The 26616-nt window shown below is 41.8% G+C and overlaps 1 protein-coding gene across 4 annotated transcripts in view; it reads left to right on the top strand.

The window, feature by feature from the left end:
- LOC106586727 (guanine nucleotide exchange factor DBS) overlaps positions 1–26616 on the top strand; it is a 132699-nt gene that overhangs the window by 79255 nt on the left and 26828 nt on the right. For all 4 annotated transcript variants that reach the window (XM_045707350.1, XM_045707348.1, XM_045707349.1 and 1 more), the window contains exons 5-11: positions 7596–7715; positions 8093–8209; positions 8399–8548; positions 8820–8944; positions 14416–14530; positions 17554–17673; positions 25104–25295. In XM_045707350.1, coding sequence (XP_045563306.1) covers positions 7596–7715; positions 8093–8209; positions 8399–8548; positions 8820–8944; positions 14416–14530; positions 17554–17673; positions 25104–25295 — 939 coding nt within the window. The remainder of the gene's footprint in view (positions 1–7595; positions 7716–8092; positions 8210–8398; positions 8549–8819; positions 8945–14415; positions 14531–17553; positions 17674–25103; positions 25296–26616) is intronic.

Below are 26616 nucleotides of genomic sequence, written 5' to 3'. Positions count from 1 at the left end.
ATTAGTTATTAACTCCATTAAGTTCCTGTATCCCAGAGTGGTTGATTAGTTATTAACTCCATTAAGTTCCTGTATCCCAGAGTGGTTGATTAGTTATTAACTCCATTAAGTTCCTGTATCCCAGAGTGGTTGATTAGATTAACTCCATTAAGTTCCTGTATCCCAGAGTGGTTGATTAGTTATTAACTCCATTAAGTTCCTGTATCCCAGAGTGGTTGATTAGTTATTAACTCCATTAAGTTCCTGTATCCCAGAGTGGTTGATTAGTTATTAACTCCATTAAGTTCCTGTATCCCAGAGTGGTTGATTAGTTATTAACTCCATTAAGTTCCTGTATCCCAGAGTGGTTGATTAGTTATTAACTCCATTAAGTTCCTGTATCCCAGAGTGGTTGATTAGTTATTAACTCCATTAAGTTCCTGTATCCCAGAGTGGTTGATTAGTTATTAACTCCATTAAGTTCCTGTATCCCAGAGTGGTTGATTAGTTATTAACTCCATTAAGTTCCTGTATCCCAGAGTGGTTGATTAGTTATTAACTCCATTAAGTTCCTGTATCCCAGAGTGGTTGATTAGTTATTAACTCCATTAAGTTCCTGTATCCCAGAGTGGTTGATTAGTTATTAACTCCATTAAGTTCCTGTATCCCAGAGTGGTTGATTAGTTATTAACTCCATTAAGTTCCTGTATCCCAGAGTGGTTGATTAGATTAACTCCATTAAGTTCCTGTATCCCAGAGTGGTTGATTAGTTATTAACTCCATTAAGTTCCTGTATCCCAGAGTGGTTGATTAGTTATTAACTCCATTAAGTTCCTGTATCCCAGAGTGGTTGATTAGTTATTAACTCCATTAAGTTCCTGTATCCCAGAGTGGTTGATTAGTTATTAACTCCATTAAGTTCCTGTATCCCAGAGTGGTTGATTAGTTATTAACTCCATTAAGTTCCTGTATCCCAGAGTGGTTGATTAGATTAACTCCATTAAGTTCCTGTATCCCAGAGTGGTTGATTAGTTATTAACTCCATTAAGTTCCTGTATCCCAGAGTGGTTGATTAGTTATTAACTCCATTAAGTTCCTGTATCCCAGAGTGGTTGATTAGTTATTAACTCCATTAAGTTCCTGTATCCCAGAGTGGTTGATTAGTTATTAACTCCATTAAGTTCCTGTATCCCAGAGTGGTTGATTAGTTATTAACTCCATTAAGTTCCTGTATCCCAGAGTGGTTGATTAGTTATTAACTCCATTAAGTTCCTGTATCCCAGAGTGGTTGATTAGTTATTAACTCCATTAAGTTCCTGTATCCCAGAGTGGTTGATTAGTTAACTCCATTAAGTTCCTGTATCCCAGAGTGATTGATTAGTTATTAACTCCATTAAGTTCCTGTATCCCAGAGTGGTTGATTAGTTAACTCCATTAAGTTCCTGTATCCCAGAGTGGTTGATTAGTTATTAACTCCATTAAGTTCCTGTATCCCAGAGTGGTTGATTAGTTATTAACTCCATTAAGTTCCTGTATCCCAGAGTGGTTGATTAGTTATTAACTCCATTAAGTTCCTGTATCCCAGAGTGGTTGATTAGTTATTAACTCCATTAAGTTCCTGTATCCCAGAGTGATTGATTAGTTATTAACTCCATTAAGTTCCTGTATCCCAGAGTGATTGATTAGTTATTAACTCCATTAAGTTCCTGTATCCCAGAGTGATTGATTAGTTATTAACTCCATTAAGTTCCTGTATCCCAGAGTGATTGATTAGTTAACTCCATTAAGTTCCTGTATCCCAGAGTGGTTGATTAGTTATTAACTCCATTAAGTTCCTGTATCCCAGAGTGATTGATTAGTTAACTCCATTAAGTTCCTGTATCCCAGAGTGGTTGATTAGTTATTAACTCCATTAAGTTCCTGTATCCCAGAGTGGTTGATTAGTTATTAACTCCATTAAGTTCCTGTATCCCAGAGTGATTGATTAGTTATTAACTCCATTCAGTTCCTGTATCCCAGAGTGATTGATTAGTTAACTCCATTAAGTTCCTGTATCCCAGAGTGGTTGATTAGTTATTAACTCCATTAAGTTCCTGTATCCCAGAGTGATTGATTAGTTATTAACTCCATTAAGTTCCTGTATCCCAGAGTGATTGATTAGTTATTAACTCCATTCAGTTCCTGTATCCCAGAGTGATTGATTAGTTAACTCCATTAAGTTCCTGTATCCCAGAGTGATTGATTAGTTAACTCCATTAAGTTCCTGTATCCCAGAGTGGTTGATTAGTTATTAACTCCATTAAGTTCCTGTATCCCAGAGTGATTGATTAGTTATTAACTCCATTAAGTTCCTGTATCCCAGAGTGGTTGATTAGTTATTAACTCCATTAAGTTCCTGTATCCCAGAGTGATTGATTAGTTAACTCCATTAAGTTCCTGTATCCCAGAGTGGTTGATTAGTTATTAACTCCATTAAGTTCCTGTATCCCAGAGTGATTGATTAGTTATTAACTCCATTAAGTTCCTGTATCCCAGAGTGATTGATTAGTTATTAACTCCATTAAGTTCCTGTATCCCAGAGTGATTGATTAGTTAACTCCATTAAGTTCCTGTATCCCAGAGTGGTTGATTAGTTAACTCCATTAAGTTCCTGTATCCCAGAGTGGTTGATTAGTTATTAACTCCATTAAGTTCCTGTATCCCAGAGTGATTGATTAGTTATTAACTCCATTAAGTTCCTGTATCCCAGAGTGGTTGATTAGTTATTAACTCCATTAAGTTCCTGTATCCCAGAGTGGTTGATTAGTTAACTCCATTAAGTTCCTGTATCCCAGAGTGGTTGATTAGTTATTAACTCCATTAAGTTCCTGTATCCCAGAGTGATTGATTAGTTAACTCCATTAAGTTCCTGTATCCCAGAGTGGTTGATTAGTATTAACTCCATTAAGTTCCTGTATCCCAGAGTGATTGATTAGTTATTAACTCCATTAAGTTCCTGTATCCCAGAGTGGTTGATTAGTTATTAACTCCATTAAGTTCCTGTATCCCAGAGTGGTTGATTAGTTATTAACTCCATTAAGTTCCTGTATCCCAGAGTGATTGATTAGTTAACTCCATTAAGTTCCTGTATCCCAGAGTGGTTGATTAGTTATTAACTCCATTAAGTTCCTGTATCCCAGAGTGGTTGATTAGTTAACTCCATTAAGTTCCTGTATCCCAGAGTGGTTGATTAGTTAACTCCATTAAGTTCCTGTATCCCAGAGTGGTTGATTAGTTATTAACTCCATTAAGTTCCTGTATCCCAGAGTGGTTGATTAGTTATTAACTCCATTAAGTTCCTGTATCCCAGAGGGGTTGATTAGTTATTAACTCCATTAAGTTCCTGTATCCCAGAGTGGTTGATTAGTTATTAACTCCATTAAGTTCTTGTATCCCAGAGTGGTTGATTAGTATTAACTCCATTAAGTTCCTGTATCCCAGAGTGGTTGATTAGTATTAACTCCATTAAGTTCCTGTATCCCAGAGTGGTTGATTAGATTAACTCCATTAAGTTCCTGTATCCCAGAGTGGTTGATTAGATTAACTCCATTAAGTTCCTGTATCCCAGAGTGGTTGATTAGTTATTAACTCCATTAAGTTCCTGTATCCCAGAGTGGTTGATTAGATTAACTCCATTAAGTTCCTGTATCCCAGAGTGGTTGATTAGATTAACTCCATTAAGTTCTTGTATCCCAGAGTGGTTGATTAGTTATTAACTCCATTAAGTTCCTGTATCCCAGAGTGGTTGATTAGATTAACTCCATTAAGTTCCTGTATCCCAGAGTGGTTGATTAGTTATTAACTCCATTAAGTTCCTGTATCCCAGAGTGGTTGATTAGTTATTAACTCCATTAAGTTCCTGTATCCCAGAGTGGTTGATTAGTTATTAACTCCATTAAGTTCCTGTATCCCAGAGTGGTTGATTAGTTATTAACTCCATTAAGTTCCTGTATCCCAGAGTGGTTGATTAGTTATTAACTCCATTAAGTTCCTGTATCCCAGAGTGGTTGATTAGTATTAACTCCATTAAGTTCCTGTATCCCAGAGGGGTTGATTAGTTATTAACTCCATTAAGTTCCTGTATCCCAGAGTGGTTGATTAGATTAACTCCATTAAGTTCCTGTATCCCAGAGTGGTTGATTAGTTATTAACTCCATTAAGTTCCTGTATCCCAGAGTGGTTGATTAGATTAACTCCATTAAGTTCCTGTATCCCAGAGTGGTTGATTAGTTATTAACTCCATTAAGTTCCTGTATCCCAGAGTGGTTGATTAGTTATTAACTCCATTAAGTTCCTGTTTCCCAGAGTGGTTGATTAGTTATTAACTCCATTAAGTTCCTGTATCCCAGAGTGGTTGATTAGTTATTAACTCCATTAAGTTCCTGTATCCCAGAGTGGTTGATTAGTTAACTCCATTAAGTTCCTGTATCCCAGAGTGGTTGATTAGTTAACTCCATTAAGTTCCTGTATCCCAGAGTGGTTGATTAGTTATTAACTCCATTAAGTTCCTGTATCCCAGAGTGGTTGATTAGTTAACTCCATTAAGTTCCTGTATCCCAGAGTGGTTGATTAGTTATTAACTCCATTAAGTTCCTGTATCCCAGAGTGGTTGATTAGTTATTAACTCCATTAAGTTCCTGTATCCCAGAGTGGTTGATTAGTTAACTCCATTAAGTTCCTGTATCCCAGAGTGGTTGATTAGTTATTAACTCCATTAAGTTCCTGTATCCCAGAGTGGTTGATTAGTTATTAACTCCATTAAGTTCCTGTATCCCAGAGTGGTTGATTAGTTATTAACTCCATTAAGTTCCTGTATCCCAGAGTGGTTGATTAGTTATTAACTCCATTAAGTTCCTGTATCCCAGAGTGGTTGATTAGTTATTAACTCCATTAAGTTCCTGTATCCCAGAGTGGTTGATTAGTTATTAACTCCATTAAGTTCCTGTATCCCAGAGTGGTTGATTAGTTATTAACTCCATTAAGTTCCTGTATCCCAGAGTGGTTGATTAGTTATTAACTCCATTAAGTTCCTGTATCCCAGAGTGGTTGATTAGTTATTAACTCCATTAAGTTCCTGTATCCCAGAGTGGTTGATTAGTTATTAACTCCATTAAGTTCCTGTATCCCAGAGTGGTTGATTAGATTAACTCCATTAAGTTCCTGTATCCCAGAGTGGTTGATTAGTTATTAACTCCATTAAGTTCCTGTATCCCAGAGTGGTTGATTAGTTATTAACTCCATTAAGTTCCTGTATCCCAGAGTGGTTGATTAGTTATTAACTCCATTAAGTTCCTGTATCCCAGAGTGATTGATTAGTTAACTCCATTAAGTTCCTGTATCCCAGAGTGATTGATTAGTTATTAACTCCATTAAGTTCCTGTATCCCAGAGTGGTTGATTAGTTATTAACTCCATTAAGTTCCTGTATCCCAGAGTGATTGATTAGTTATTAACTCCATTAAGTTCCTGTATCCCAGAGTGATTGATTAGATTAACTCCATTAAGTTCCTGTATCCCAGAGTGGTTGATTAGTTATTAACTCCATTAAGTTCCTGTATCCCAGAGTGGTTGATTAGTTATTAACTCCATTAAGTTCCTGTATCCCAGAGTGATTGATTAGTTAACTCCATTAAGTTCCTGTTTCCCAGAGTGGTTGATTAGTTATTAACTCCATTAAGTTCCTGTATCCCAGAGTGATTGATTAGTTAACTCCATTAAGTTCCTGTATCCCAGAGTGATTGATTAGTTAACTCCATTAAGTTCCTGTATCCCAGAGTGATTGATTAGTTATTAACTCCATTAAGTTCCTGTATCCCAGAGTGGTTGATTAGTTATTAACTCCATTAAGTTCCTGTATCCCAGAGTGATTGATTAGTTAACTCCATTAAGTTCCTGTTTCCCAGAGTGGTTGATTAGTTATTAACTCCATTAAGTTCCTGTATCCCAGAGTGATTGATTAGTTAACTCCATTAAGTTCCTGTATCCCAGAGTGATTGATTAGTTAACTCCATTAAGTTCCTGTATCCCAGAGTGGTTGATTAGTTATTAACTCCATTAAGTTCCTGTATCCCAGAGTGGTTGATTAGTTATTAACTCCATTAAGTTCCTGTATCCCAGAGTGGTTGATTAGTTATTAACTCCATTAAGTTCCTGTATCCCAGAGTGGTTGATTAGTTATTAACTCCATTAAGTTCCTGTATCCCAGAGTGGTTGATTAGTTATTAACTCCATTAAGTTCCTGTATCCCAGAGTGATTGATTAGTTATTAACTCCATTAAGTTCCTGTATCCCAGAGTGGTTGATTAGTTATTAACTCCATTAAGTTCCTGTATCCCAGAGTGGTTGATTAGTTAACTCCATTAAGTTCCTGTATCCCAGAGTGATTGATTAGTTAACTCCATTAAGTTCCTGTATCCCAGAGTGGTTGATTAGTTAACTCCATTAAGTTCCTGTAGAGTCTTAGATCTGTCCTTTGTGCTTTAGGCGTTTTCTTACTCTCTTCAATCAAACGTGTGTGTATGCAGAGTTAATTTGCTAATTAAAACTGCGTTAGTTAACACATCAAGTCAGGAATGGGAATCCCTGACTCCATGACCGGCTGAAGCAGTAATCTTGATCTTGCTGTGATCTTACCTCAGGGATACAGGCTACAGGGTTACAGGCTACAGGGACACATTCTGCAGGGACACAGGCTGCAGGGATTCATTCTGCAGAGACACAGGCTGCAGGGACACAGGCTGCAGGGACACAGGCTGCAGGGACACAGGCTGCAGGGATTCATTCTGCAGAGACACAGGCAGCAGGGACACAGGCTGCAGGGATTCATTCTGCAGAGACACAGGCTGCAGGGACACAGGCTGCAGGGACACAGGCTGCAGGGACACAGGCTGCAGGGACAAAAGCTGCAGGGATTAATTCTGCAGAGACACAGGCTGCAGGGATTCATTCTGCAGGGACACAGGCTGCAGGGACACAGGCTGCAGGGACAAAAGCTGCAGGGATTAATTCTGCAGAGACACAGGCTGCAGGGATTCATTCTGCAGAGACACAGGCTGCAGGGATTCATTCTGCAGAGACACAGGCAGCAGGGACACAGGCTGCAGGGATTCATTCTGCAGAGACACAGGCTGCAGGGACACAGGCTGCAGGGACACAGGCTTCAGGGACAGGCTGCAGGGATTAATTCTGCAGAGACACAGGCTGCAGGGATTCATTCTGCAGAGACACAGGCTGCAGGGACACAGGCTGCAGGGATTCATTCTGCAGAGACACAGGCTGCAGGGACACAGGCTGCAGGGACAAAAGCTGCAGGGACACAGGCTAATTCAGCTCCTAATTATAGTGTCTGGGGTCTGCTTTTAATAGTCTCTGTAGCAGGGGATCCTCCAAGGTCTCAGCCTTATTCTACCCTTGAATGAATACAGTACCTACTCTTAAATTGTGTGTGTGTGTGTGTGTGTGTGTGTGTGTGTGTGTGTGTGTGTGTGTGTGTGTGTGTGTGTGTGTGTGTGTGTGTGTGTGTGTGTGTGTGTGTGTGTGTGTGTGTGTGTGTGTGTGTGTGTGTGTGTGTCTCTCTAGGGTTCGTTCCCAGGGAACCTGCAGTTGGTTCTGGTATTGAGACCCGCCACATTATTCCAGAGGACTCTATCAGACATCCTGTTCAAGTTCAACAAGGATGAGTTCAAGATGAAGGTGCCGGTACGTATAGACAGCAGCACACACAGACACACACACACCACAGACACAAACACACAGACACACATTCATAGACAGCAGCCCACAGACACACACACACCACAGACACACACACACACACCACAGACACACAGACACACACACACACAGACACAGACACACATTCATAGACAGCAGCCCAGACACACACACACACACATACACACACAGACACACACTCACACACACACACACACACACACAGACACACAAACACACAGACACACAGACACACATTCATAGACAGCATTTTAAATTGTCATTAGATTCACTATTATGTTCTTCTATCCTGTGTGTGTGTGTGTGTGTGTGTGTGTGTGTGTGTGTGTGTGTGTGTGTAGGTGATTATGTTGAGTTCTGTGACTGAGCTTCACTCCTATATACACCAGACACAATTGACTACTGAGCTGGGAGGAACGCAGGAGTACTGCCACGACAAGTGGATCTCACACCGTACCGTGAGTACACACACTCAAACACAACCAACAAATACACTGTAAATACACACATCATAAACACCTTGGCCCAGTTTCTACTTTTCAACTAATGACTTTTACCAGTAAAGCTAGGTATGTTATCAACTAATGACTTTTACCAGTAAAGCTAGATATGTTATCAACTAATGTGTTTTATCCATCTGTGTCTAGGACATGGAGGGCTTTGCTTTGGTGGTGAAGAGAACAGCTCAGATCCTGCAGTCGTTTGGGACAGAGCTAGCAGAGACTGAACTACCCAACGAGATCCAGGCTACTGACAACTTACTGAGATCACACACTGACAAGAAAGACAAGATGAAGGTACAGAGCAGACACACGCACGCACGCACGCACGCACGCACGCACACACACACACACACACACACACACACACACACACACACACACACACACACACACACACACACACACCTGGTCCTCCAGATAGACAAATACACAAATGAGGCTGAATGTATTTAATGACAATCCACCTGTGTTGAATCTAAATGAGTTGTTGTATAGTGTTCCTTATCCCACACTACTGAACTGGTAGTGTGTGTATCTGACTACTGGGATGTGGGTTTACCTCCAGGAGGATCTACAGGTGGCTCTAGGACAGGGCAGCAGACTGTTGGAGAGTATTAATGAGCCAGTGGTCAGAGATCCCGATCACAACATGAACCAGGACGAACTGGAGAACCTGGCCACCGTACAGAGGTTAGAACACACACTGGGAACCCAGAACACTGGGGTTGGGCTTAGAACACACAGTTAAAACCTATAACACTGGGGTTAAAACACACAGAGAACCTAGAACACTGGGGTTATAACTGTAAAAGCCTTGGTTTCATGCATGTTAACATTAGAAGCCTCCTCCCTAAGTTTGTTTTACTCACTGCTTTAGCACACTCTGCCAACCCAGATGTCTTAGCCATGTCTGAATCCTGGCTTAGGAAAACCACCAAAAACCCTGAAATCTCCATCGCTAACTATAACATTTTCCGCCAAGATAGAACTGCCAAAGGGGGCGGTGTTGCAATCTACTGCAGAGATAGCCTGCAGAGTTCTGTATTACTATCCAAGTCTGTACCCAAACAATTCGAGCTTCTACTTCTAAAAATTCACCTTTCCCGAAACAAGTCTCTCACTGTTGCCGCTTGCTATAGACCTCCCTCTGCCCCCAGCTGTGCCCTCGATACCATATGTGAATTGATTGCCCCACATCTATCTTCTGAGCTCGTGCAACTAGGTGACCTAAACGGGGACATGCTTAACACCCCGGCCATCCTGCAATCTAAGCTAGATGCCCTCAATCTCACACAAATTATCAATGAACCTACCAGGTACAACCTCAAATCCGTAAACACGGGCACCCTCATAGATATCATCCTAACTAACTTGCCCTCCAAATACACCTCTACTGTTTTCAATCAAGATCTCAGTGATCACTGCCTCATTGCCTGCATCCGTAATGGGTCTGCGACCAAACGACCACCCCTCATCACTGTCAAACGCTCCCTAAAACACTTCTGCAAGCAGGCCTTTCTAATCGACCTGGCCAGGGTATCCTGGAATGACATTGACCTCATCCTGTCAGTAGAGGATGCCTGGTTGTTCTTTAAAAGTGCCTTCCTCACCATCTTAAATAAGCATGCCCCATTCAAAAAAGTTTGAACTAGGAAGTATAGTCCTTGGTTCACTCCAGATCAGTCTGCCCTTGACCAGCACAAAAACATTCTGTGGCGTTCTGCATTAGCATCGGATAGCCCCCGTGATATGCAACTTTTCAGGGAAGTTAGGAACAAATATACACAGGCAGTTAGGAAAGCTAAGGCTAGCTTTTTCAAACAGAAATTTGCTTCCTGTAGTACTAACTCAAAAAAGTTCTGGGCACTGTAAAGTCCATGGAGAATAAGAGCACCACCTCCCAGCTGTCCACTGCTCTGAGGCTAGGAAACACTGTCACCACCGATAAATCCACAATAATTGAGAATTTCAATAAGCATTTCTCTACGGCTGGCAATGCTTTCCACCTGGCTACCACTACCGCGGTCAACTGCCCGGCACCCTCCACAGCAACCCGCCAAAGCTCCCACCATTTATCCTTCACCCAAATCCAGATAGCTGATGTTCTGAAAGAGCTGCAAAATCTGGACCCCTACAAATCAGCCGGGCTAAACAATCTGGACCCTCTCTTTCTAAAATGATTTGCCGAAATTGTTGCAACCCCTATTACTAGCCTGTTCAACCTCTCTTTCGTATCGTCTGAGATTCCCAAAGATTGGAAAGCTGCCGCGGTCATCCCCCTCTTCAAAGGCGGTGACACTCTAGACCCAAACTGCTACAGACCTAAATCTATCCTCCCCTGTCTTTCTAAGGTCTTCGAAAGCCAAGTTAACAAACAGATTACCGACCATTTCGAATCCCACCACACCTTCTCCGCTATGCAATCTGGTTTCCCGAGCTGGTCATGTGTGCACCTCAGCCGCTCTCAAGGTCCTAAACAACATCATAACCGCCATCGATAAGAGACATTACTGTGCAGCCATATTCATCGACCTGGCCAAGGCTTTCGACTCTGTCAATAACCACATCCTTATTGGCAGACTCGACAGCCTTGGTTATTCAAATGATTGCCTCGCCTGGTTTACCAACTACTTCTCTGATAGAGTTCAGTGTGTCAAATCGGAGGGCCTGTTGTCCGGACCTCTGGCAGTCTCTATGGGGGTGCCACAGGGTTCAATTCTCGGGCCGACTCTCTTCTCTGTATACATCAGTGATGTCGCTCTTGCTGCTGGTGATTCTCTGATCCACCTCTACGCAGACGACACCATTCTGTATACTTCTGGCCCCTCTTTGGACACTGTGTTAACAAATCTTCAGACGAGCTTCAGTGCCATACAACTCTCCTTCCGTGGCCTCCAACTGCTCTTAAACGCAAGTAAAACTAAATGCATGCTATTCAATCGATCACTGCCTACACCTGCTCGCCCGTCCAGCATCACTACTCTGGACGGCTCTGACTTAGAATACGTGGACAACTACAAATACCTAGGTGTCTGGTTAGACTGTAAACTCTCCTTCCAGACTCACATTAAGCATCTCCAATCCAAAATTAAATCTAGAATCGGCTTCCTATATCGCAACAAAGCATCCTTCACTCATGCTGCCAAACATACCCTTGTAAAACTGACCATCCTACCGATCCTCGACTACCTTGATGTCATCTATAAAACAGCCTCCAACACTCTACTCAACAAATTGGATGCAGTCTATCACAGTGCCATCCGTTTTGTCACCAAAGCCCCATACCCTACCCACCACTGCAACCTGTATGCTCTCGTTGGTTGGCCCTCGCTTCATACTCGTCGCCAAACCCACTGGCTACAGGTTATCTACAAGTCTCTGCTAGGTAAAGCCCCGCCTTATCTCAGCTCACTGGTCACCATAGCAGCACCCACTCGTAGCACGCGCTCCAGCAGGTATATCTCACTGGTCACCCCCAAAGCCAATTCCTCCTTTGGTCGTCTTTCCTTCCAGTTCTCTGCTGCCAATGACTGGAACGAACTGCAGAAATCTCTGAAGCCGGCGACTCATATCTACCTCACTAGCTTTAAGCACCAGCTGTCAGAGCAGCTCACAGATCACTGCACCTGTACATAGCCCATCTGTAAACAGCCCATCTATCTACCTACCTCATCCCCATACTGTATTTATTTATTTATCTTGCTCCTTTGCACCCCAGTATTGCTACTTGCACATTCATCTTCTGCACATCTACCATTCCAGTGTTTAATTGCTATATTGTAATTACTTCGCCACCATGGCCTATTTATTGCCTTAACTACTTTATCTTACCTCATTTGCACTCACTGTATGTAGACATTTTGTTTTCTTTTGTTCTACTGTATTATTGACTGTATGTTTTGTTTATTCCATGTGTAACTCTGTGTTGTTGTATGTGTCGAATTGCTATGCTTTATCTTGGCCAGGTCGCAGTTGCAAATGAGAACTTGTTCTCAACTAGCCTACCTGGTTAAATAAAGGTGAAATTAAAAATTACAAAATAACACACACTGAGAACCTAGAACACTGGGGTTGAATACACAGAGGAGCTAGAACACTGGTTATAACACACACTGAGAACCTAGAACACTGGGGTTGAACACACAGAGGAGCTAGAACACAGGGGTTGAACACACAGACAACCTAGAACACTGGGGTTAGAAAACGCACTGAGAACCTAGAACATTGGGGTTGAACACACAGAGAAGCTAGAACACTGGGGTTAGAACACACACTGGGAAGCTAGAACACTGGGGTTAGAACACACACTGGGAACCTAGAACACTGGGGTTAGAACACACACTGGGAACCTAGAACACTGGGGTTAGAACACACACTGGGAACCTAGAACACTGGGGTTAGAACACACACTGAGAACCTAGAACACTCGGATTGAACCCACTGGGAACCTAGAACACTGGGGTTAGAACACACACTGGGAACCAAGGGTCACAGTAGGGTCAGATATACTATACACAGGAAATGTAGAACACTCCAGACCAATGCAAGAGTTTAGAACACACTGAGAACCTAGAACATTGGGGTTGAACACACAGAGAAGCTAGAACACTGGGGATAGAACACACACTGAGAACCTAGAACACTGGGGTTGAACCCACTGGGAACCTAGAACACTGGGGTTAGAACACACACTGGGAACCTAGAACACTGGGGTTGAAACCACTGGGAACCTAGAACACTGGGGTTAGAACACACACTGGGAACCTAGAACACTGGGGTTGGAACACACAGAGAAGCTAGAACACTGGGGTTAGAACACACACTGAGAACCTAGAACACTGGGATTGGAACACACACTGGAAACCTAGAACACTGGGGTTAGAACACACAATGGGAACCTAGAACACTGGGGTTAGAACCCACTGAGAAGCTAGAACACTGGGGATAGAACACACACTGAGAACCTAGAACACTGGGGTTGAACCCACTGGGAACCTAGAACACTGGGGTTAGAACACACACTGGGAACCTAGAACACTGAGGTTGGAACACGCACTGGAAACCTAGAACACTAGGGTTAGAACACACAATGGGAACCTAGAACACTGGGGTTAGAACCCACAGAGAAGCTAGAACACTGGGGTTAGAACACACACTGAGAACCTAGAACACTGGGATTGAACCTACTGGGGACCTAGAACACTGGGGTTAGAACACACACTGGGAACCTAGAACACTGGGGTTAGAACACACACTGGGAACCTAGAACACTGGGGTTAGAACACACACTGGGAAGCTAGAACACTGGGGTTAGAACACACACTGGAAACCTAGAACACTGGGGTTAGAACACACACTGGGAACCTAGAACACTGGGGTTAGAACACACACTGGGAACCTAGAACACTGGGGTTAGAACACACACTGGGAACCTAGAACACTGGGGTTAGAACACACACTGAGAACCTAGAACACTCGGATTGAACCCACTGGGAACCTAGAACACTGGGGTTAGAACACACACTGGGAACCAAGGGTCACAGTAGGGTCAGATATACTATACACAGGAAATCTAGAACACTCCAGACCAATGCAAGAGTTTAGAACACACAGCAGCATATGCTCATCACCATGATAAAGACTGGCAGTGCTGGCTGCTCTCGGGTCAGATGTAGTATTTTGGGAAACTCTGTTGACAGCGAAGACAACACAGTCTGGCACCTTTCACATTCAACTCAGTAGAGTGAACAGAACGCACACAGAGGGACAGAACGCACACAGAGGGACAGAATGCACACAGAGGGACAGAATGCACACAGAGGGACAGAACGCACACAGAGGGACAGAACGCACACAGAGGGACAGAACGCTCACAGAGGGACAGAACGCACACAGAGGGACAGAACGCACACAGAGGGACAGAACGCACACAGAGGGACAGAACGCACACAGAGACAGCAGAGATTGTCCAAATGTCTTATTTCTCCTCTTCTCTCTTTCTCTGGCCCTGTCTGGCTCTCTCGCCTCCCCCCATCTCTGTCTCTCTCTCTCTTTAACCCTCCCCATCCTTTCCTCCCCATCTCTCTCTCTTTCCTCCCTATCCCTATCCTCTATCCATCTTCTCCCCTCTTCCTCCATCTCTCTCTCCTCTCCTCTATCAGACTGTTGTCCCAGTTGGATGAGTCAGAGCGGGCGTGTGATGAGTTCTGGGGGACACACCAGGCCAAGCTGGAGCAATGTCTGCAGCTCCGCCACTTTGAACACAACTTCAGAGAGGTGAGAGGGACAAATCAAATCAAATCAAATGTATTTATATAGCCCTTCGTACATCAGCTGATATCTCAAAGTGCTGTACAGAAACCCAGCCTAAAACCCCAAACAGCAAGCAATGCATGTGAAAGAAGCACGGTGGCTAGGAAAAACTCCCTAGGAAAAACTCCCTAGAAAGGCCAAAAACCTAGGAAGAAACTTAGAGAGGAACCAGGCTATGAGGGGTGGCCAGTCCTCTTCTGGCTGTGCTGGGTGGATATTATAACAGAACATGGTCAAGATGTTAAAATGTTCATAAATGACCAGCATGGTCAAATAATAATAATCATAGTAGTTGTCGAGGGTGCAACAAGCACGTCCGGTGAACAGGTCAGGGTTCCATAGGCAGAACAGTTGAAACTGGAGCAGCAGCACGGCCAGGTGGACTGGGGACAGCAAGGAGTCATCATGGCAGGTAGTCCTGAGGCATGGTCCTAGGGCTCAGGTCCTCCGAGAGAAAGAAAGAAAGAGAGAAAGAGAGAGAGAATTAGAGAGAGCATATTTAAATTCACACAGGACACCGGATAAGACAAGAGAAATACTCCAGATGAAACAGACTGACCCTAGCCCCCCGATACATAAACTACTGCAGCATAAATACTGGAGGCTGAGACAGGAGGGGTCAGGAGACACTGTGGCCCCATCCGATGAAACCCCCGGACAGGGCCAAACAGGCAGGATATAACCCCACCCACTTTGCCAAAGCACCACTAGAGGGATGTCTCCAACCACCAACTTACCGTCCTAAGACAAGGCCGAGTATAGCCCACAAAGATCTCCGCCACGGCACAACCCAAGGGGGGGGGGGGCAACCCAGACAGGAAGACCACGTCAGTGACTCAGCCCACTCAGGTGACGCACCCCTCCCATGGACGGCATGGAAGAACACCAGTACGCAAGTGACTCAGCCCCTGTAATAGGGTTAGAGGCACAGAATCCCAGTGGAGAGAGGGGAACCGGCAAGGCAGAGACAGCAAGGGCGGTTCGTTGCTCCAGCCTTTCCGTTCACCTTCACACTCCTGGGCCAGACTATACTTAATCATAGGACCTACTGAAGAGATAAGTCTTCAGTAAAGACTTAAAGGTTGAGACTGAGTCTGCGTCTCTCACATGGGTAGGCAGACCATTCCATAAAAATGGAGCTCTATAGGAGAAAGCCCTACCTCCAGCCGTTTGCTTAGAAATTCTAGGGACAATTAGGAGGCCTGCGTCTTGAGACCGTAGCGTACGTGTAGGTATGTACGGCAGGACCAAATCGGAAAGATAGGTAGGAGCAAGCCCATGTAATGCTTTGTAGGTTAGCAGTAAAACCTTGAAATCAGCCCTTGCCTTAACAGGAAGCCAGTGCAGGGAGGCTAGCACTGGAGTAATATGATCAAATTTTTTGGTTCTAGTCAGGATTCTAGCAGCCGTATTTAGCACTAACTGAAGTTTATTTAGTGCTTTATCCGGGTAGCCGGAAAGTAGAGCATTGCAGTAGTCCAGCCTAGAAGTAACAAAAGCATGGATACATTTTTCTGCATCATTTTTGGACAGTTTCTGATTTTTGCAATGTTACGTAGATGGAAAAAAGCTGTCCTTGAAACAGTCTTGATATGTTCTTCAAAAGAGAGATCAGGGTCCAGAGTAACGCAGAGGTCCTTCACAGTTTTATTTGAGACGACTGTACAACCATCCAGATTAATTGTCAGATTCAACAGAAGATCTCTTTGTTTCTTGGGACCTAGAACAAGCATCTCTGTTTAGTCCGAGTTTAAAAGTAGAAAGTTTGCAGCCATCCACTTCTTTATGTCTGAAACACAGGCTTCTAGCGAGGGCAATTTTGGGGCTTCACCATGTTTCATTGAAATGTACAGCTGTGTGTCGTCCGCATAGCAGTGAAATTTAACATTATGCTTTCGAATGACATCCCCAAGAGGTAAAATATATAGTGAAAACAATAGTGGTCCTAAAACGGAACCTTGAGGAACACCGAAATTTACAATTGATTTGTCAGAGGACAAACCATTCACAGAGACAAACTGATATCTTTCCGACAGATAAGATCTAAACCAGGCCAGAACTTGTCCATGTAGACCAATTTGGGTTTCCAATCTCTCCAAAAGAATGTGGTGATCGATGGTATCAAAAGCGGCACTAAGATCTAGGAGCACGAGGACAGATGCAGAGCTTCGGTCTGACATCATTAAAAGGTCATTTACCACCTTCACAAGTGCAGTCTCAGTGCTATGATGGGGTCTAAAACCAGACTGAAGCGTTTCGTATACATTGTTTGTCTTCAGGAAGGCAGTGAGTTGCTGTGCAACAGCTTTTTCTAAAATTTTTGAGAGGAATGGAAGATTCGATATAGGCCGATAGTTTTTTATAATTTCTGGATCAAGATTCGGCTTTTTCAAGAGAGGCTTTATTACTGCCACTTTTAGTGAGCTTGGTACACATCCGGTGGATAGAGAGCCGTTTATTATGTTCAACATAGGAGGGCCAAGCACAGGAAGCAGCTCTTTCAGTAGTTTAGTTGGAATAGGGTCCAGTATGCAGCTTGAGGATTTGGAGGCCATGATTATTTTCATCATTGTGTCAAGAGATATAGTACTTAAACACTTTAGTATCTCCCTTGATCCTAGGTCCTGGCAGAGTTGTGTAGACTCAGGACAATGGAGCTTTGGAGGAATACCCAGATTTAAAGAGGAGTCCGTAATTTGCTTTCTAATGATCATGATCTTTTCCTCAAAGAAGTTCAACACACACACACACAACACACACACACACCTCACGCACACACCTGATGTCTGTAGACCTTGGGTAACATAGACTAGCTACAGTATCTGAAAGCAATACACCACAGAGCAGCATAGTGACACAGCTGATCTTGGTACATCTATGGGACAGTGACACAGCCACCTGTGCTGATGCATGTATATCTGGATCTTTCTGTATGTCCTACTAAATGTCATTGCCTCTGTGTGTGTTCTGTTGTGCTGCTCTTCCAGATGAGATGTCTGCTGGACCAGGTGGCAGAGAGATTGACAGCTTTCTCAGAGGTGGGAATAAACCCTGCCCATGCTGATCACATCTTCCGCGAGCTGAACAGCCACGAGGAGAGAGTCTTAGTAAGTAAACACACACACTGATACACATCTTATCTACAGCACATATCATCTCCCTGTTATTTCTCTCTCTCAAATTCAAATTCAAATTCAAGCTGCTTTATTGGCATGAAAAACATTGTGTTAATATTGCCAAAGCAACAATGTATACAATATACATTGTAATACAATTATAAACAATAACATTTTACATTACATTTTAGTCATTTAGCAGATGCTCTTATCCAGAGCGACTTACAGTTGTGAATGCATACATTTCATACATTGTTTTCCGTACTGGTCCCCCGTGGGAATCGAACCCACAACCCTGGCGTTGCAAACACCATGCTCTACCAACTGAGCCACACAAATAATAATATAAAATGGCAGTAAATAATAATACAAAATTAAAAATAATAACAATAAAATAGTAGTAAAATAATAGTAAAATAGTAGAATGTAATAAATATAAAAATCTAAATATGGAAAATGAATCTATAACTATCTTATAACTAAATAACGGTCATCTTCACCATTACATCAGTACTACAACTACTATCATCATTACCACTACTACTACTACCACCACCATCACTAAACTGTTATCATTACCATTACTACCCATACCACTACTATTTGGAATGATAAACAACAATAATAATAGAAATAACAATAACAGTAATAACAATAATAGTAATAATAAGTAAGTTACTGCTTACTATGCAGATGTTATTATTCAGTGTCCCTCAGGCTGTGGCAGGCAAATACATATTTGGCTGCAAGAGGAGACATTGCTCCTTCGCCCATGAGTATTTTTAGTTTTTCCTCTGGGTTTAATAAGTTCAAATTTGGAATAAATGTAGTCATTTCTGTGAATAAGGAATCTCTTTGTGAGGAATATTTATCACAGTAAAGGAGAAAGTGCATCTCTGTCTCTACCTCCCCTGTCGTGCAGTGACCACATACACGCTCCTCTTTGGGTAGCCATGTCTTTTTATGTCTGCCGGTTTCTATTGCCAATCGGTAGTCACTCAGCCTGTACTTGGTAAGGATCTGTCTCTGCTTCGTATCTCTGACAGAGTAGAGATAATCAGCCAATTCATATTCTCTGTTTAGGGTCAGATAGCAATTTAGTCGGCTTTGGGATTTTGTTTTGTTTTTCCAATGTTGTAAATATGAGTCCTTTGATTGGTTCATGATTTTGTTTATTTGAATTCTTTCTTTTGAAGCAGTGCTGGTGTCAGCTTGGTTGGTGAGGTCCAACACCAGCTGACTGAGAGGGCTCGTTTCTGGGCTCAGCTCTTGGGTTTGGAGTGCTTTAAATTGCAGACTTGAATTTGGACTTGAATTTAGATGTAGCCAAAATTTGAATGATCTTTTCTGTATTTTCATTATTACTGGAAAGCGGCCCAATTCTGCCCTATATGCATTAGTTGGTGTATTTCTCTGGACTTGTAGGATTTTCCGACAGAATTCTGCATGTAGGGCTTCAATTGGATGTTTGTCCCACATTTTAAAGTCCAGTTTATTGAGTGGCCCCCAAACCTCACTTCCGTAAAGAGCTATTGGTAGGATTACACAGTCAAATATTTTGGTCCAAATTCTAATTGGGATGTTGATTTTGAATAATTTAATTTTTATTGCATACAATGCTCTGTGGGCTTTTTCTTTGAGTGTATTCACTGCCATATTAAAGTGTCCCGATGCAGATATGGTCAGACCAAGGTAGGTGTAATTTTTTGTGTGTTCAATGATGGTGTTGTTCAGGCTGAATTTATATTTGTGTTTCTGACATCTGGTTTTCTTTTGGAAAATCATGATTTTTGTTTTGTGGAAATGTACTGCCAGGGCCCAATTATGGCAATATTGCTCTAGAATATTAATGTTCTGTTGAAGACCTTCTTTGGTTGGTGATAGAAGTACCAAGTCATCAGCATATAGCAGGTATTTCACCTCTGTGTCAAATAGTGTGAGTCCTGGGGCTGGAGAATGGTCCAACATGTCTGCTAATTCATTGATATAAATGTTGAAAAGGTTTGGACTCAAACTGCAGCCTTGTCTCACACCTCGACATTGTGAAAATAATTCTGTTCTTTGGTTTTTGATTTTTATTGCACATTTATTTTCTGTGTACATACATTTTATTAAGTCATGCACCTTACCACCAAGCCCACTTTGGAGAATTCTGTAGAATAGCCCTTCATGCCAAATAGAATCAAATGCTTTTTTTAAAGTCAATAAAGCAAGCAAAGATTTTGCCCTCTTTTTTTTGGTGGACGTGTTTATTAATTAGTGTGTGTAAGGTGTATATATGGTCAGTAGTGCGATGGTTAGGGAGAAAGCCAATTTGACATTTACTTATTAAATTTTTTTTCTTGAAGAAAGGTTTGAATTCTTGAATTCAAAATGCTACAGAAAACCTTTCCCAAGTTACTGTTTACGCAAATTCCCCTGTAATTATTGGGGTCTGATTTGTCTCCACTTTTGTGGATAGGGGAGATGAGCCCCTGGTTCCAGACATCAGGGAAGCAGCCAGAAGTTAAAACCATGTTGAACAATTTAAGCACAGCATTTTGCAACTCAGGTGTGCTGTTTTTCAGCATTTCATTTCTGATGTTGTCTAGACCACAAGCCTTCTTTGATTTAATAGATTTGAGCTTTTCATTTAGTTCTTGTTGGGTTATTGGGTAATCTAATGGATTTTGGTTGTTTTTAATGACTGATTCAAGGATGTTCAATTTTTCTTTAATTTCTAATTGGTTCTGTTGTAAGTCTTTTTGTGGGATGTTTTTGTATAGATTATCAAAATACTTTTTCCAAATTCCTACATCTTGTATGGCTAATTCTTGTTTTTTTGTTGTGCTTAAATTGTTCCACATGTCCCAGAACTGATTTTGGTCAATTGCGTTTTCAATTTCATCAAGTGTCTTGTTGGTATAATTCAATTTCTTGCGTTTCAGTGTTTGTTTATACTGTTTCAGAGTTTCAAAATATTCATATCGTAGCTCTGGGTTGTTTTGCTGCTTATGTTTTTCATTTGACATTTGTCTTAGGTGTTTTCTAATTGTTTTACATTCATTATCTAGTGTGTTCTATATATAAATAAATGGTGGGACCAACAGCAATAATAATAGTAGTAGTGGACATGGGATTACCATTAACAACAACTAGAACAACAATATTAATCAGAACAACATTACATTAAAGCAATGGTAGTAGACCAGTGTCAACATGACTGAGAAGACACATGACCTGGTATGAAAGACAAAACAAAATAAGATGGGAAATATTATCGATATTACATTGCACTTTTCACTGGCTGTCCCTCAGGTTGTGGCAGGAGGATACATATTTGGCTGCCAAAACTGCACATTTTGGCTTTTCACCCAATAAATATTTGATTTTTTCTTCATCTTTAATAGTTTCAAATTCTTTGTATTGAATTATAATTTTGGGAAAGAAATATTCTCTTAGGTCTGAGTATTTGTCACAGTGTAATAGGAAATGCAGCTCTGTCTCTACCTCTCCCCTGGAGCAGAATGAGCACAGCCTGTCCTCTCTGGGCAGCCAGGTTTGTCTGTGATGACCGGTCTCTATAGCCAGACTGTCCTCTCTGAGTCTGTACCTAGTCAGTGTTTTCCTCAGTTTTTGATCAGTCACAGTGGTCAGATAGTCTACCACAATGTACTGTCTGTTTAGAGCCAAATAGCATTGAAGTTTACTTAGATTTTTTTGGTGTCTTTCCAATAGGTGATATATTTTTCTTTTTGTTTTGTGATGATTTGGTTGGGCCCGATTTTCTGAGTGCTGTCCTGGGGCTCTATGGGGTTGGTTTGGGTTTGTAAACTGAGCCTCAGAACCAGCTGGCTGAGGGGACTCTTCTCTGGTTTCATCTCTTGACATTGTAGAGCTGTGTGATGGACTGTTTTGGGGTCACTTGTTTTTAGATGGTTGTAAAATTTGATGGCTCTTTTTTCTATTCGAATGAGGAGGGGGTATTGGCCCAATTCTGCTCTACATGCATTATTTAGAGTTTTTCTTTGCACTTGCAATACAGTCTTGCAAAACTCTGCATGCAGTATTTCAATTGGATGTTTGTCCCATTTGGTGAATTCATTACTAGAGAGTGGACCCCATACTTCACTGCCATACAGAGCAATTGGTTCTATAACCGATTGGAAAATTTTGAGCCAGATTCTAATTGGAATTTCGATTTTAATGTTCCTTTTAATGGCATAGAATGCTCTTCTTGCTCTGTCTCTCAGCTCATTCACAGCCATGTGAAAGCTACCTGTGTTGCTGATATTTAGTCCTAGATATGTGTAGTTTTTGGTGTGTTCTAATAGAACCTTTAAGAATTTATATTTGTCATCCTGATTTCCGGACCTTTTTTGGAATATCATTATATTTGTTTTTTTTAGTTTAATGGTCAGAGCCCAGGTCTGACAGAACCTGTGAAGACGATCTAGGTGCTGCTGTAACCCCTCTTTAGTGGGAGACAGCAGCACCAGGTCATCTGTCTACAGCAGACCCTCTTTAGTGGGAGACAGCAGCACCAGGTCATCTGTCTACAGCAGACCCTCTTTAGTGGGAGACAGCAGCACCAGGTCATCTGCGTACAGCAGACACTTGATTTCAGTGTTGTGTAGGGTGATACCAGGTGCTTCCCATTCTTCTAATGTTTTTGCCAGTTCATTCATGTAGATGTTAAATGGTGTTGGACTTAATGGGCAGCCCTGTTTCACTCCCCGTCCCTGAGAGAAGAAGTCTGTTTTCTTGTTGCCAATTTTAACCGCACATTTGTTTTTAGTGTACATTTATTTAATAACATCATATGTTTTCCCTCCAATACCACTTTCTATTAGTTTATTAAAAAGACCTTCGTGCCAAATTGAGTCAAATGCTTTCTTGAAATCTACAAAACACGAGTAGATTTTGCCTTTGTTTTGGTTTACTTGTTTGTCAATTAGAGTGTGGAGGGTGTAAATGTGGTCTGTTGTACGATAATTTTTTAGAAATCCAATCTGGCTTCTGCTCAGGACGTTGTGTTCATCAAGGAAATTATGTAGTCTGATATTTAGAATACTGCAGAGAATTTTCCCCAAGTTGCTGTTAATGCAAATTCCTCTGTAATTATTTGGGTGAAATTTGTCTCCATTTTTATAGATTGGTGTGATCAATCCCTGGTTCCAAATATCGGGGAAAATACCTGCAGTGAGGATAATGTTGAAGATATTTGATCATTTCATTTAAAATACCATCAGCGCCACAGGCCTTTTTGGGTTGGAGAGTGCGTAGTTTTTCAAAAATTCTTCTTCTGTAATTGGGGTATCCACAGGATTCTGATAGTCTTTGACTGCTGATTCAAGGATTTGTAATTTTTCTTGAATATCTTTTTGTTCTGGGCTCTTTGCTATATTGCTGTAGAGGTTTGCAAAGCGATTTCTCCACATATCCCCATTTTGCATAGCCAATTCCTCCTGATGAGGTTTGTTTCATTTATTCCAATTCTCCCAGAAGTGGTTTGATTCTATGGATTCCTCAATTCCATCCAGCTGATTTCTAATGTGCTGTTCCTTTTTTGTTCTTAGGGTGTGTTTGTATTGCTTCAGTGTTTCCCCCTATTGAAGGCTTATATTCATGTTGTCTGGTTCTGTGTTTTTGATTAGATATATTTCTCAATGACTTTCTTAGATTTTTGCAATCATTATCAAACCATTTTTCATTTTCTGTTATTTCTGGTTTGCTCTTATGCTTCTTTCAATTAGCCGAGGAGGCTAATTTGTCAAATATAAAGTTTATGTTCCAAACGGCCAAAATTTACACCTTCATTGCTGTAGGAGAATGTTAAGGCTAAAAAGTTGTCCAGGAGAGATTGTATTTTTTGGCTACTAATTGATTTTTGGTAGATGTCTGTACTGTTTGCACTCCATCTACAGGCCTGTTTAGTACCATGTCATTTATTGGGCCGTGATGCTTCATGGTTGGGTTCCGCTCTTCTCAGATACACTGTGATTTTACTGTGGTCTGAGAGAGGTGTTAGTGGGCTGACTGTGAAGGCTCTGAGAGACTCTGGGTTTAGGTCGGTGAGGAAGTAGTCTACAGTGCTGCTGCCAAGGGATGAACTGTAGGTGTACCTACCAAAAGAGTCCCCTCTCAGCCTACCATTGACTATGTACAGACCCAGTGTTCGACAGAGCTTCATGAGCTGTACTCCATTTTTTTTTTACTTTGTCATAGTTGTTTCTGTGGGGGTATGTGGGGGGGGAAAGGTTGTTGCTTCCTGGTAGGTGTTTATCCCCATGACTGTTAATAGTGTCTGGTTCTTCTGCTGTTCAACCATTCAGGTCTCCACAGACCAGTACTTTTCCTTGAGCCTGAAAGTGACTAATTTCCCCCTCTAGAATGGAGAAACTCTCTTCATTGAAGTAGGGTGACTCTGAGGGGGGAATGTATGTGGCACAGGGGAAGACATTTTTATCTGTCAAGACAGCCTCCTTGTGGATTTTTAACCAGATAAAGAATTATCCTGTTTTAATCAATTCGATTGAATTAATTAGTTCAGATTTATACCATATTAACATTCTCCCTGAGTCTCTGCCCTGTGTGATTCCTTTTAATGTAGTGGATGGTAGGATGATCTCCCTATAACCTAGTGGACAGCCAGTGGAAACATCACCTCTGCACCATGTTTCCTGTAGTACTACAATATCAACATCAGCAATTTCTTTCAGGAAGTCTGGGTTTCTGCTCTTTAGCCCAAAAGCAGAGGACTTCAATCCTTGTAAATTCCAACATGCAATGTAAAAAGATTTCATAACTTTTTTTTTCTATACCTTCAAAATGAGACAAACACTCACAATCCAAAAATAATTATTAAAATAGGATTTTTCAATTAAAGTAAAAACTCTTATTATGCAAATGTGATTTGTTGAAGATAACATTTGTGTCATGCCACTTGGGTGGATGTAGTGTGAGGATGGTGGAGTTCTTGTGCTCATCTTACCATGACCCTCGACCTATCACATGTGAGCATAGTAGACTCAGCATGTGTTTAATGTCATTCATTTGGTTGGTGGGGGCTGGGCCAGTTGCTCCTTTCACAGCCTGTGTGTAGCTCTGCCTGCTGGGCTGTGGCTCCTCCAAGTGTGGGTCTGCGGTGGGGGGCAGGGGGATGGGAGGCCTCGTCTGGGTGGCTCTGAAGCTCTCTCTGTCTCGCTCTCCCTCCCTCCCTCTCTCCCTCTGTCTGTCTTGCTCTCCCTCTCTCCCTCTGTCTCTCTTTGTCTCTCTCTCTCTCTCTCTTTGTCTCTCTCTCTCTCTCTCTTTGTCTCTCTCTCTCTCTCTCTCTCTCTCTCTCTCTCTCTCTCTCTCTCTCTCTCTCTCTCTCTCTCTCTCTCTCTCTCTCTCTCTCTCTCTCTCTCTCTCTCTCTCTCTCTCTCTCTCTCTCTCTGTAGGAGGTATTGGACGAAGCACAGGCTCTGGCCCGTGAGGGTGACGAGTTGATCCAGAGCTCTCACTATGCTGAGGACTCCATCCAGCCCAAATGCAGCGAGCTCCGAGCCGTGAGCAAGGAACTTAGTTCCACCCTGAGAGCAAGGAAAGATCACCTACTCAGAGCTATGGAACTACACCACAATCTGGAGAGGGTGAGAGGGACAGAAACACACACACATATATATACTGTATATACAAACACACACACACGTACTGTATATACACAGATACACTGTATATATACACATGCACATATATATATATACAGCAAAATGATCAGTTTCTCTGGTTTTCCTATTTATAGGTATGTGTTTGGGGAAAATTAACATTTTTGTTTTATTCTATAAACTACTGACAACATTTCTCCCAAATTCCATACAAAAATATTGTCATTTAGAGCATTTATTTGCAGAAGATGACAACTGGTCAAAATAACAAAAAAGATGCAGTGTTGTCAGACCTCGAATAATGCTAAAAAATAAGTTCATATTCATTTTTAAACAACACAATACTAATGTTTTAACTTAGGAAGAGTTCAGAAATCAATATTTGGTGAAAATCAGGGTTATTCCAATCACAGCTTTCATGCGTCTTGGCATGCGCTCCACCAGTTAGGATCACCACCAGTTAGGATCACCACTTTATTTTTAGAATGTGAAATGTCAGAATAATAGTAGAGAGAATTATTTATTTCAGCTTTTATTTCTTTCATCACATTCCCAGTGGGTCAGAAGTTTACATACACTCAATTAATATTTCGTAGCATTGCTTTAAAATTATTTAACTTCGGTTAAACGTTTCGGGTAGCCTTCCACAAGCTTCCCACAATAAGTTGGGTGAATTTTGGCCCATTCCTCCTGACAGAGCTGGTGTAACTGAGTCAGATTTGTAGGTCTCCTTGCTCGCACACGCTTTTTCAGTTCTGCCCACAAATTCTCTATATGATTGAGGTCAGGGCTTTGTGATGGCCACTCCAATACCTTGACTTTGTTGTCCTTAAGGCATTTTGCCACAACTTTGGAAGTATGCTTGGGGTCATTGTCCATTTGGAAGATCCAAGCTTTAACATCTTGAGATGTTGCTTCAATATATCCACATAATCCTCCTCCTCATGATGTCCCCATGTGCAGTTGCAAACCGTAGTCTGGCTTTTTATGGTGGTTTTGGAGCAGTGTCTTCTTCCTTGCTGAGCGGCCTTTCAGGTTATGTCGATATATGACTCGTTTTACTGTGGATATAGATACTTTTGTACCTGTTTCCTCCAGCATCTTCACAAGGTCCTTTGCTGTTGTTCTGGGATTGATTTGCACTTTTTGCACCAAAGTACGTTCATCTCTAGGAGACAGAACGTGTCTCCTTCCTGAGCGGTGTGACGACTGCGTGGTCCCATGGTGTTTATACTTGCGTACTGTTGTTTGTACAGATGAACGTGGTACCTTCAGGCATCTGGACATTGCTCCCAAGGATGAACCA

This window comes from Salmo salar, chromosome ssa25 (assembly GCF_905237065.1).
Source record: "Salmo salar chromosome ssa25, Ssal_v3.1, whole genome shotgun sequence".
Taxonomy (NCBI): domain Eukaryota; kingdom Metazoa; phylum Chordata; class Actinopteri; order Salmoniformes; family Salmonidae; genus Salmo; species Salmo salar.
This window is presented reverse-complemented; position numbering and strand designations above follow the sequence as displayed.